This window comes from Gorilla gorilla, chromosome 4, assembly GCF_029281585.2.
Source record: "Gorilla gorilla gorilla isolate KB3781 chromosome 4, NHGRI_mGorGor1-v2.1_pri, whole genome shotgun sequence".
In the NCBI taxonomy this organism is placed as follows: Eukaryota; Metazoa; Chordata; class Mammalia; order Primates; family Hominidae; genus Gorilla; species Gorilla gorilla.
In genome coordinates, this window is record NC_073228.2 from 80,125,943 (window position 1) to 80,139,878 (window position 13,936).

General features: G+C 45.3%; 1 protein-coding gene across 17 annotated transcripts in view; it reads right to left on the reverse strand.

Annotated features, from left to right (window-relative positions):
- Positions 1-13,936, reverse strand: part of SPECC1 (sperm antigen with calponin homology and coiled-coil domains 1) — a 301,132-nt gene that overhangs the window by 152,966 nt on the left and 134,230 nt on the right. The window contains exon 1 of one of the 17 annotated variants that reach the window (XM_004042109.5): positions 8,749-8,997. The exons of 12 other annotated variants lie outside the window; for them this stretch is intronic. In XM_004042109.5, the coding sequence (XP_004042157.2) occupies positions 8,749-8,788 (40 nt within the window). In that variant the 5' untranslated portion in view covers positions 8,789-8,997. Of the gene's footprint in view, positions 1-1,908; positions 2,235-8,748; positions 8,998-13,936 lie in introns of those variants that run through there. 4 more of the 17 variants (XM_055385942.2, XM_063706589.1, XM_055385939.2 and 1 more) reach the window with 4 other exon arrangements.

A 13,936-nucleotide genomic window follows, 5' to 3' on the forward strand; every position in this document is an offset into this window, starting at 1 on the left:
AAGAGACAGAAAGTATAAAAAAACCAGGCAGTATTCTATCAAGTCAAAGTTCTTTGGAGTTAAATGGGAAAATATTTATACATTTTAAGTGCTAAAGAAGTGTAAACTCTAATCAAGTGATATCGCCGTTCGAATGGGGGTCTCAGGCTATTAGAAGCTACACAAATTAAATGTAATTTGAATCTAAGGCACATGAGTATTATGACACCTCTTTCTTCAAGTTTTGAAGTCCATGCTACAGAAAGATTACAAAGGTGGTGAATAAGAATTCTATACCCAGGCAAAGTATATAAAGGGTAAGGGCAAAACATTATCCTCAGATGAAGGTTGAGAAAACTAACAAGCACAGAATATCCCTGAATATGCTCAAACCAAATATGTTCAAGAATATGTTCCAACCAAAGCAAAAGTTGCTCAAGCTGATATCTGAAGTCTGGGTAGGGTAAGAATCCCAACCTTGTCCCTGTCAGAGATCTCTGTTTATTAAAAAAAACCTCAGCAAACTGAGAAGACAGCCCCAAAAATTATACTGGGCCAGGCATGGTGGCAAATGTCAACACTTTGGGAGGCTGAGGTGAGAGGACCGCTTGAGGCCAGGAGCTGGAGACTAGCCTGGGCAACACAGTGAGACCCCGTCTGCACCAAAAAAAAATTTTTTTAATTAGCTGGGCATGGTGGCACTGCCTGTAGTCCCAGCTACTTCAGGAGGCTGGGGCAGAGAGGAAGGTCAAGGCTGCAGTGAGCCAGCATCGCACCACTGCACTCCAGCCTGGCCAACAGTGCAAGACTTTGTCTCTTTAAAAAAAAAAAAAAAATTACGTGGGAAGAAATCCCAATATTATTTGGAATAAAACACTTATGTAAACATCTTTTAATCCTAGAAAGATTTAGAACAAGTGGGGAAATAATCAAAAGAATCAGACAAGTAGTAATAGAATTCCATATTAAGAAATATCTGCATTATAGAATTATACTTTTAATGTTTATGAGAATTGGATCTATTAAAGAGTTACAGGGTCAACCTTGCGATTCCAATTCAAAATATGTAACTGAGTAATTAATTTGTAATTTTAAATTGGAAAGCGTGCATCTACATATACACACATATAAAGAGAGAATACAGGCTGGGCACTGTGGCTCACACCTATAAAATCTCAGCACTTTGGGAGGCCAAGGTGGGAGGATAGCTTGAGCCCAGGAGTTCAAGACCAGCCAGGGCAATATAGCAAGACCCCGTCTCTATAAAAAACACAAAAATTAGCCAGGTGTGGTGACATGCTCCTGTAGTCGTAGCTACTCGGGAGGCTGAGGCGAGAGGACCGCCTGCACCCAGGAGGTCAAGGCTGCAGTAAGCTCTGACCCTGCCACTGCACTCCAGCCTGTGTGACAGAGACAGAAACTGTCTCAAAAAAAAAAAAGAGAGAGAGAATATAAATGTTTTGGAATATATAAGAGGACTTAAGAATCACTAAGTTTATTAGAATAATTATTAAATTTATAAGACTTTAAAAACTGGATTTTTTTGTCAGACTTTAACAAGAATCTAAATATACTAAATTAATAAACACAAATTAAAATGTTAACTTTATTAGCAAAGTTTGTAAACAGAACTCAATTTAACCAGATGCTCTTAAAGAGTGCTTATTAAATTTTACTGCATTTATAAATAGAACATATGGAATAACAAGACATTGAACTTGAAAATTTCAAGAGCTACTTTTTTATTATCCACAACTTTAAATGACTTAATTTTAAAAATCAAAGTAACGTATAAACAAGCTTTTCTGCAGTATATATATTTGATTTTCTGTCTTAATTAGGGGAAGCTCTTTAATGGTGAGCTTAACCCACTGACATTTATTACAGTAACATATATTTGACCTTCTTAGATTTTTTACTATGTATTACCATTGATATTTGATGTATGCATCTTCACTTTGTTTTTTGTTTTTGAGATGGAGTTTTGCTCTTGTTGCCCAAGCTGGAGTGCAATGGTGCAATCTTGGCTCACCGCAACCTCCGCCTCCCAGGTTCAAGCGACTCTCCTGCCTCAGCCTCCCAAGTAGCTGGGATTACAGGCATGTGCCACCATGCCTGGCTAATTTTGTATTTTTCAGTAGAGACAAGGTTTCTCCATGTTGGTCAGGCTGGTCTCGAACTCCCAACTTCGGGTGATCCGCCCACCTTGGCCTCCCAAAGTGCTGCGATTACAGGCGTGAGCCACTGCACTCAGCCACATCTTCACTTTTACAAAAGCAAAGAGAATCCAAAAAAGAGAAAAAGGATCGAAGAAATAATGAACTAACCTGAGAATGAGATAGGACTAGAAAGCAACCAGTCCAAACCAAAGTATTATGTTGGAGGGTTAAGAAGAATTAACAGCTAAAGCTTATCAGGTGCTTTCTATGTGTGTCTATTTTAAGCCTTCATATGTTTTAACCTATGAATCACCACAACAATCCTACAATGTAGGTTATATTACTCTTCCCTTTCCTAGATAAAGAATTTGAAGCTCGAGGAAAAATTATTTGCCTGGGCCGGGCGCGGTGGCTCACGTCTGTAATCCCAGCACTTTGGGAGTCCAAGGTGGGCGGATCACAATGTCAGGAGATGGGGACCAGCCTGGCTAACGCGGTGAAACCCTGTCTCTACTAAAAAATAGAAAAAATTAGCCAGGCGCAGTGGCAGGTGCCTGTAGTCCCAGCTACTTGGGAGGCTGAGGCAGGAGAATGGCGTGAACCCGGGAGGTGGAGCTTGCAGTGAGGTGAGATCGTGCCACTGCACTCCAGCCTGGACGACAGAGCGAGACTCTGTCTAAAAATATATATATATAAAAAAATAAAAAATTATTTGCCCGAAGTCTGAGGGCAGAAGTGACAGAAATGAGAGCAGGGCACGGTGGCTCATGCCTGTAATCCCAGCAATTTGGGAGGCCCAGGTGGGCGGATCACCTGAGGTCAGGAATTGGAGACCAGCCTGGCCAACATGGCGAAACCCCGTCTCTACTAAAAATACAAAAATTAGCCAGGCATGGTGGCACGCACCTGTAGTCCCAGGTACTCGGGAGGCTGAGGCAGGAGAATCTCTTGAACCTGGGAGGCAGAAGTTGCAGTGAGCTGAGATCACTCCACTGCACTCCAACCTAGGCAACAGAATGAGACTCTGTCTCAAAAAAAAAAAAAAAAAGAAAGAAAAAAAGAAGTGACAGAACTGAGTATGAAAAGGCAGAGTAGCTTCTTGTTTTTAAGAAAAAAGAAATTCCCTCTTACAGTCTGCAGAAGTAAAAAACTGAGTAACAGGATAAAAGCATATTAATTTTAAAAGTAAAGAGCATATTCATACCAACTCCTTTCCATTCTCCTTACTCCTTCCTCCTGTCTTCACAGATCACGCGTTATGCAATGTAAGATGCCATTGTCTTCTCTATAAATCTAAACATACTACCTGGTTCTCCATTAAATAATACATGAGATCCTGATATTTTAAATGCTGATAGGCCTTCCATTTTTAGAATTAACCTATAAATGATGCACAGAAGACTTACTAATACTAATTATGGAACAGAATGAAAATGTTCTAGCCATGTGAAAGGTCCAGAGGCAGACTGGGAATAAGTGCAGGAGGGGGACTCTTGAGAATAAGGCAGAAGACATTTAGGGGCACTACATCCTCATTTACCTGTGAGGAAGCCCAGGACACTATTTAAAAGCTGGTGAGTCAAGAAATAGAAGTAGAAAACAATAGATTACCTTAGAATTTTAAAGTTTTTTCTTTTTTGAGACACTCTTACTCTGTCACCCAGGTTGGAATGCAGTAGCGCGATCTCAGCTCACTGCAACCTCCGCCTCCCGGGCTCAAGCGATTCTCCTGCCTCAGCCTCCCAAGTAGCTCGGATTACAGGTGCCCACCACTGCACTTGACTAATTTTTGTATTTTTAGTAGAGATGGGGTTTCACCATGTTGGCCAGGCTGGTCTCAAAATGAAATTTTCATATAGCAAAGTGGAAGGACTTTTACAGTAAACTTCTGTATACCACTACTTGTATTCTACCATTAGCATTTTTATACTAACAATGGATTTGGAAAATTTAAGTATGACTTGCAGAAATGGGGAGTGAGGAGAATATATAGTAGTGAAAATGTGCTTAATTCCTCAACTTTCATAGTGCAGGTTAGTAGTAGAGAGGCTTGAAAACTAACAAATCAAGAAACAATAAGGGTATAGTATATCATGTAGAATTATAGAGGTAACTACCATTTCATTGAAATGCATCAAAAAATAAGACAGACTAATGGGTGGGTAGAGGAATGAATATAGAGATGTACAAATAAAGCAAATACAGCAAAATATTAATTTAGAATCTAGGTGGTTGGTACATGGGTGTTTACTATGTAAGTCTTAATTTTTCTGATTAAAATTTTTGTAATAAAATACTGATGCAAATGTGGTTGAGAATGGTCATCATGTCTACAAAGAGACACTAATGTTTACCAATATGCATGCTGCTCTCTGCTTGATGCAGTCCCCTGGCATGTCAGTGGGGCTCTGTGACTGAGTCTGGCCAGTGGAACGTAAGTAGAAATAATGTGCACCACTTCTAGGCCTGGCCCCTAAAACCTCGGGCAGGGTCCTCCACACGCCTTCTCCTCTCCCGACTGCTGGCAGATTCAGGGCAATTTGAGAGCCATATGCTGAAGAGGAGCATCCACCAGCCTGAGTCTCTAACGACCACCTGCTGATGGCCCCCAACTCACACCAGATGCGACATGAGGCAGCAATCAACTTTAACCGTCTTAAGTGGCTATTTTGGAATTTATCTGTAACCACAGTTAGCATTAACTATAACTAATACAGAGTGCACCTGAAGAGCTTTTATTTCATGTAATTTGCATTAACTTTTTTATTTCATACATGCAAATTTAAAACAAATAATAAGCTGGTACTGGGACTAGGGAAAACCTTCTAAACTCACTTTCTAAGACTTCTTTAACACTTTGGGCACCTTTGTGTGAATATAAAAAGGCAAAATTGCAAAATGGCACCCCTTCCTCTGGGTTGCCACAACCCTGCCCGGCCCACTCAACTCTCTAAGCAGATGCCTTTGAACAGTACACAAATTGCACAACCATGCCCAGCAGCCCTGACAATGAGGTGATGACAACCTGGTTGGAAACTGAAGGACTGTTAACTAGGACCTTTTAGGAAGCATGAGATGTGGTCACCAACTTTCTCCGCCCAGGCTGAAAATTTCAGACATGAAATTTTCATATCTTTTACTGGATCTATTTATCTTATCCATTCTGCAATACCATGTTAAGTCATGATGTCCCAACTCGGAGGACTGCAGATACCACAACAGAGGAATCCTGCTGCCACCACAGCCAATTCCAGGGCTAGAAAAGCAGCAGCAGCTGAGAAGCTGCCTTCTGCCTTAGAAGCACCCCAGAGGGGATGAGGAGCTTCCATCTGGAAAAGATGGTGCAATCTCAATGCCTACAGCGGGTCTCAGATGGGGATTTTACCTCTTTACTCTTTAAAGAGACTCTCCCTGTCCAAGCAACTGAAGTCCTGTGGCAGTCAACCATGGAGGTGTTCCACTGGGATCCCTTTTTCAAGAAAGAACTTGACCAGGTACAGTGGCTTACACCTGTAATCCCAGCACTTTGGGAGGCTGAAGCAAGAGGATCACCTGAGCCCAGGAGTTTGGGACCAGCCTGGGCAACATAGCAAGATCCCATCTCTACGCCAGGCATGGTGGCTCACACATGTGATCCCAGCACTGTGGGAGGCTGAGTCATGCGGATCACTTGAGGTCAGGAGTTCAAGACCAGCCTGGCCAACATGGTGAAATCCCACCTCTACTAAAAATACAAAAATTAGGCGGGCATAGTGGTGCACACCTGCAGTCTCAGCTACTCGGGAGGATCGCTTTAACCCAGGAGGCAGAGGTTGCAGTGAGCCAAGATCACACTGCACTCTAGCCTGTGTGGCAGAACAAGCCTCCATCTCAAAAAAAAAAAAACAAAAACAAAAATAAAATCCCATCTCTACGAAAAACACAAAACAAAAACAAAACAGCCGGGCCTGTTGTCCTAGCTACTTGGGTGGCTGAAGTGGGAGGACTGCCTGAGCTTGGAAGGTCAAGGCTGCAGTGAGCCATGATCACAGCACTGCACTCCACCCCAGGTGACAGAGTCAGACCTTGTCTCAAAACACAAAACAGAACAAAAAAAACCGAACTTGCCATTCATCTGCAAGGACTGCAGAGGGCTGACAGCCTCCAGCTGTTGGCACCACGAGGATCCTAGGACTTGTGTTAGCTTCTGAGCTGAAGGCACGTTCTTCCAAAGTAGCCTCTGGCCAATGACTGACCCACAGAAAGACTAGGGACTGTCCTTTCTGCCCAACCTGAGACCCCTCTAATGGGTGGGCTTTGCTAGGGAGCTCCCCCATCAAGTGGCCAAGACTTCAGGTCTGCATCATTATCTGAGGCTCTCCCTGCCCAAACCTGCTGCCTCCCGCTTCCCTTTCATAGGTGTTGGGTCTGCATCATGATCAAAAGCTTTCCTTGCCCAGGCTGGTCTCCAACTCCTCTAATTCTGCTTCCTATCCCTATTGTCTGTCTTGGATACATTCTTAATTCTAAATGTCTGTTCTCCATGGACAAAACTGACACAATACGGGAACCATGCGACACTCAGGCTTGTGTGCTGCTATCACTCATCCAGCCTCCCTTCTGCTTCCCCCATATATCCTTTTGGTCCCCTTGCTCTGACGACCCTCGGAAGCACTTGTTGAGATTCTAGTCCAATGTACCACAACTGCCAGTTGGGGCCATGCGACCTCATCCCAGTCCCTGTGGTAAAGCCGACTGAAAACCCACGCATCTTTAACAAAGCTCTAATTTCCAGGATCTCAGTGATGAACTCTACAGCATTTCATCACAGCATTAGAAGTCCAGTTAAAATTACACTTTCAGACAGTAATCCAGCATTTAAAGTTTTTACCACGAATTTCTAGCCAGGCAAGGTGGCATGTGTCTGTAGTCTCAGCTACTTGGGAGGCTGACAGAGGAGAGTTGCTGGAGCCCAGGAGTTCAAGGCCAGTCTGGGCAACATAGTGAGACACCATCTCTTAAAAATGCCCTAAATCCGGTATCTTCATTTGCAGCAAATCAGAGTTCCCATTCTGAAATGATATGCATTCTTTGAAAAATACAATAAAATAAGTCACTGGCATAAACATATTCTTTTTATGTCCTATCCATCACAGTGCTTTAAAAAGTAAGGTCACTAAAAAAATTGGAACACAGGCATCCAAATCAGTCTTAAAAGCTGTAACAAGAGTAAGTCTTTTCACAATTTTAACACAAAGGAAATAATACACAGGGGTTTTCACAATACCTGCACAAGCATGTAACTAATGAGAAGTGTTTTTAAAATGTTACCAATCCTTTACCGAACCAATCCTTTACCAACAGGGTTATTTGTAACAAGTATATTATTTTTATTTTATGTATATTTCATTTTACGAATATGCTTATTATTGGTTATTCTGCCCAAAAAATAGTCTGAACAAGTGCTGTGTAATTAAAGTCACCTCTAGGCAGTAAGCTGGCCCCTGAAATTTTTCTTCATAGTATTCCTGTGAAGAAACTTGGACAGCCCGTCCAAGTTTTCCATCCTGGCTGTGGTACCAGTCCAATGTACCCCAAGTGTCAGGGAGGCACCCGCCTCCACCCCACCCCGAGGATAGGGCCAAGGTGGGGCGGCTGGGGCGCTGGGAGGTGAAGCAGAAGCAATGCGCAGAGGCCAGGACGACCCAGCGTCCTACAGCACGGCACCCAGCTCCGGAAAAGGTCACTCGGACAAGTCGCTTCACCTCTCAGAGCCTCAAAGTCCTCATTCAAATTAAAATTCAAATATTACGCCTTTGGAAAATATTTACAGTTCTGACTCTCCCACAGAAACACATACCTGTCACCTGCCCCCCACCCCCACAAGGACTCCAGAGTCAGATCAACCACCTCTTTCCTATCAGCCAAGATGCCATTTTTCAGGCAAAACTAAATCCCTTTTGCTTCACGTGACAGTCCAGAAATGTTTCGCTTTGTTTTTAAAAGCAACCCTGCCTATCGGCATCTAACTCTGCTGGGGGCCGGCATGAGCTACCCCAGGACGAAAACTACGGCCCAACTGACTCCACGAAGCTCACTCAGGACTGAGGAAGTAAAAACGGGATAACCAGAGGCGCGCCCGACACCCCAGAACAAGCACGGACTGTTCTGGGTTAGGAACAGTCGCGGGGCAGCCCTGGCGTGAGTGTGAGGGGCAGAGCCGCGGGCGCCACAAACCGCGGGGCCGGCGGCCGACAGGGAGAGGCCGCGGGGCACGCCCTCCCCGCAAACGCCCGGAAAGTCCGCGGGCGGCCTGCGCGCTCAGGAGACCTGGTCTAGGCGCAGGCCAGGCGCGCAGTGGGGAACCCCGCGGCAGGGACCCAGCGGTGCCTGCCCGGCGGCCCCGGCGCCCAGGTGCGCGTTCAGGACGACCAGCGTTTTCTGGTCGCGGCGCCGGCACAGGTAATTTCACAATCCCAAGCGGCGCATTCCAACGACAAGAATCACACCCCAGGACCTTAGCCTTTCGCTCGCCCCAGTCGGCGCCGCGGGCCGGAGGCGGTGGGGGAAGGGCGCCTGGCGGGGGGGGTGGGGTTGCGGCTGCGGCGCGACCCCCGCCAGCCGCACAGACCTGGTTCCGGATCCTCGGGCCGTCCTGAGTGGTTGCCCATGCTTGGCCGACTCGGGCACCAGCCGGCTTGCCGGCCTCGGACCGGGTGTCCACCGTGCCGAGCTCGCGCCGGCTCCGGCTGGCGAGGCGGTGGCGTCCGGCGGGTCCGCTCCAGTCAAAGAAAGGGCCGGGCGCCTTCCAGTTCCCAGCAGCCGCCGGCGGAGCCGCTGCTCTCCCGCGCCCGTGGGCCCCGCCCCCTCATCTGCATCAAGCCCGCCCGCGCGGCCCGCCCCCTTCATCTGCATCCTGCCGGACCACCTCAACGGCACACCGCCCGCCAGGCGCGGCCCGCCCCCGTCATCTGCATACTGTCCGCCCACCTCATCTGTATTTCCTTCTTGGCTGCCCGAATGCCCCGCGCCGTGGGCGGGACGCACCGGCTGACCGGCTGCAGGCCTCCGCCCGCGGATGCTGAGAACCGCAGCTGCACAAGGTAGGCTGGAAAAACCCCCCACTGCGGTGAGGCGGAAGCCTAGTGCCGCCGGAAAGGCAAAATCCTGCTCGTGTGAAGCTAGACCTATCAGGACAAGAGAAACCTAGGACTGGCGCAGGACAGGCGCTTAATAAGCATTTTTTTGGGTGAATGAATGAATGGATGAACAACTCGAGGAGGTGGTGAAGAAAAATAACGCTAACAAAGACGTACTCACCCAAAATGAGTACTATGGCTAATAATAAAAATGCATACCAATCGTAAGTAGAAACTGTTCTGCCGCTGTCGGAAATTACTAAAATGGAAATTACCCTGAACGACTTTCATCCTTCATCTGACAGTGAAAACACTTAGAACAACGAAATCTTGCTGTAAAAATATTTAGGACTAATAAAACCATTAGTGGTATGACTGGTTCTATCTCGTGCATCACTTGAACACTACGGTCCATTCTCAGGTGTCACGCATCAACATCGTAGGACACCACTGATTACTCCTAACGCCTCCAAACAGTGTGTTCACTTGGTTCCAGGATGCTACCCTCTCCTAGTTTTCTGCTCACTCCCCTAGAAGCCTCTTCCCAGTCCCCTTTGTTGGTTCCTCCTCATCTTGACCCACCCTGGGCACTAAAGCTCAGCCAACAGACCTCTTTCCTATATAGTCTCTTGGTCTTTGATTTACCAACTTGTGGCTTTTAAATACCATCTACATATCTCCAGGCTGGTTCCCTCTTCTAACTCCAGACTCATTTGTCCAACTACCTTCTTGACACCTTCTCTTGACACCTCCACTTAGGTTTTTTAATAGTCCTCTCCATCTCCATAAGTGGCAGTTCCGTTCTTCCAGTGACTCAGGCCAGAAACCTCGACTCCTTTCACATGCCACATCTCGTCCCTCAACAACGCCTGTCAGTATGTATATCATAAATAGCCCTACATCTCAGCACTTCTCACCTCCTCCACTGCTACCCCCGATCCAAGCCGCTATCATCTCCTGCCAGGATTACTGCAACTGCCTCCTAACCAGTCTCACTTCTCCTGCCCTTGCCTCTTTATAGTCCATTCTGCACATACAGTGAGAGTGATGCTTCTAAAGCCTAGGTCAAATCATGTCACACCCCCACTTGCAACGCTCCAGTGTCTTTCTGTCTCACTTGGAGGAAAAGTCAAAGCCCTTACAATGGCCTCGAAGGCCCTGAATAATCCTCCTCTCCCCCCATCAGTGAACTCACCTTCCTCTTCTCACATTGCGGTTGCTACACCCGCCTCCTCACTGTTCCTCAAATAAGCGGGGCATGTTCCCATCACAGGGCCTTTGCACTTGGTGTTCCCTCTGCCTGCAACATTCTTCCCCCCGACACCTACACTGCATAGACCTTATGTCTCACCCTCTCTCACTCCCTGGGCCTTTGCTCAAATGTCACCCTACTAAGGGGGCTTCTCTCATCACACCACATTAAATAGTAAGCCAGACCCTCAGCACACACCCTCTCCTACTTTGCTGGCCTCTGTGACACTGATCACCATTCCATATACTACATGTTTACTAATTATTGTTCCTCCACTAGAGTGTAAACTTTATAAACACAGAGACTCGGAACAAATGAATGAAAACAAATGAATGAACCAATGTATAGGCTACAGGCAGCAGACACAAATTAGCCCTTAAATACACGTTACTTCTTTTTAGTGGTAGTATAGTACCATGAGTTGGTTTCTGCCACAAAACTAGCGTGTCAAAGACAAGAGTCACAGTTTTATTTCTGTAATCTATAAAACACAGCACAATACTGAGCATGTACAAGCAAATATACTAAGGAAAATAAATAGCAGGAAACAATGTTAGAGCAGAAATGCATATGACACCAAGTGCAACTCCCTCCCCTTTTAAAAAGGTAACTAGCCCAGAAAAGATGGTCAACTTCCCCAAATAGTTCCAAAATGATAGGCAGAGCCTGAGTTTGTGATCATGGTAAGAGTGACGCAACTTCAATTTACAGAACAGTTACATACTTATTCAAAGAGTTTTGGAAATCAATGAGTCAATTTACTAATTCTGTAAAATGTCAAGTAATTAACATATCTCTTTATGGAAACTGGACAAGTAAGACCCCAACCCAACCTGGACTCCTATGGCTCTCTCGCCTCCCACATTTAAAATATCTAGTCAAGTCCTGCACATTTCATCACCTTAACATTTTCCAGACTTTGCCTCTCTCTTGTCTTTGCTGCATCTTTGCTTCACAAGGGCTACTGCATTAGCTTCCCAACTAACTTACTACTTCCACTTTCGCTGCTGCTTAAATTGCTCCTCCACCTGAATTATCAAAAATGCAAATCTGACTGCGCCATGCCTCTGCCTAGAAGTTCCTGTGGCTCCCCTCTAACCCTTAAGATGAAGTCCTTCTAAGCTTAGTATACCAAGGTCCTTCATAATCATGTGCTCCACCTCCACCCCTATTGTTCTAGCCTCAGCTTTCAGAAGTTCTCCCTCCCAACTTATATTACAGCAATGTTGAGCCAGCTGTAGCTCCCTGAACACACCCTATTGTTTCAGGCCTCTGTGCTTTCATATCTGCTATATTCCGTCGGTTTCAACACCTCTTCCATAACTGAGCTGCCTGGCAAATGCTTATTCATCTGCTGTGAACTGAGTTGTGTCCTTCCTAAATTCATGTCCAAGCCCTACCCCACAATGTGATAGTATTTGGAGACAGGGCCTTTAGGAGGTAATTAAGGTTAAATGAGGTCATAAGGGTGGGGCCCTAATCTAGCAGGATAGGTGGCCTTATAAGAAGCGGAACAGGCTGGCGCGGAGGCTCACACCTGTAATCCCAGCACTTTGGGAGGCTGAGGCAGGCAGATCACGAGGTCAAGAGATCAAGACCATCTGGCCAACATGGTGAAACCCCATCTCTACCAAAAATACAAAAATTAGCTAGGCGTGGTGGCACGTGCCTCTAGTCCCACCTTCTCAGCTGAGGCAGGAGAATCGCTTGAACCCGGGAGGCAGAGGTTGCAGTGAGCCGAGATCGCACCACTGTACTCCAGCCTGGCAACAGAGCAAGACTCCATCTCAAAAAACAAAACAAAATAAAACAAATAAAAATAAAAACAGAAGAGGAAGAGATCTTTCTCTCTCTCTCTCTTTCTGTTATGTGAGGTCACAGTGAGATGGTGGCATGTATAAGCCAAGAAGACTCCTCACCAGAACCCAGCCATGCTGGCACTCTGAACTCAGGCTTCCAGCCTCCAACACTCCGAGAAATAAATTTCTGCTGTTTAAGCCATCCAGTCTGTGCTATTTGGTTATGGCAGCCGAAGCAGAGTAATATATATCATCTTTTAAATTCTTGCTCTGTTATCACCCCCCTTTGGTGGGCCTGCACATCTCAGACAGAATTCAATGCTGTCTCCCTCATGGTACTTCTGTACCTGTCAATGCTTGTATTATTTTATTTTATTTTATTTCTTGAGACAGTTTTGCTCTGTTGCCCAGGCTGGAGTGCAATAGCGCGATCTCAGCTCACTGCAATCTCCGCCTCCTGGGTTTAAGTGATTCTGGTGCCTCAGCCTCCCAAGTAGCTGGGATTACAGGCATGCACCACCACGCCTGGCTAATTTTTGTTGGTTTTTTTTTTTTTTTGGTAAAGATAGGCTTTCACTGTGTCAGCCAGGCTGGCATCTCAACTATTTTTAGTGTACAGTCCAGAGGTGTTAAGTACATTCACACTGTTGTACAACCATCACCACCCCAATGTCCAGAACTCTTTTCATCTTGCACAACCAAAACTTGGTAGCTATAAAAGAATAACTCTCTACTCCCTCCTCCCACAGCCGCTGGCAATCACCATTCAACTTTCTGTCTCTATGGATTTGGTGACTCTAGGTCCCTCATAGGAATGATCACACAATCCTTTTACTCGGCATAATGTCTTTGAGGTAGCACATGCTGTAGCACGTGTCAGAAATTCTCTCTTTTTAAGGCTGCCTGACATTCTGTTGTATGTATATACCACATTTTTGTTGATCCACGCATCTGTTGATGGACACTTGGATTGCTTCCACCTTTTAGTTATTGCAAACAATGCTGCTAAGAACATGGGCGCAAATAGCTTTTCAAGTCCCTGCTTTCAATTATTTTGGGTATATAACCAGAAGAGGAAATACTGGATCATATTATACTTTTCTTTTTAAGGTATTACTTTGTTTGTACTCTTTAAGCTATCAAGCATGAATCATCTTAATAAAAACAATGTAATTTTCCTTACCAAAAAATAAAAAGTATTTATTAACCAAAATAATAATTTAGTGACTTTACACGCACTATGCTGAATATAACAGAAGACAAGATTTCCCATGCCTTAGCAGGGCTCAGATTCCTTCATTCGGTAGATAACGTTCAGCATCTGGTTTGTACATGACACTACAATATTTGTACATGACACTATTCAAGTTTTCCATATTCTGAAGGAGGGGAAAAAGCTCAGTTTTCTTAATAAGTCAAAGGCCAACTCGGTGAACAGAGACTAGGTTCACACAACAAAGAAAACCAAGAGAAACTTGAACATGGGGAGAATGAGTGAAAGAGAAGATCACAAAGTTACGTAACTGAATCGGAAGAAAAGTTCCTTAGGCAAATAGCACACACATTAGTCCAGAAAACACTCCAATTCTGAGGAAGTGGCAGGGAGAGTCAAGGGAGGAGCCATACAGA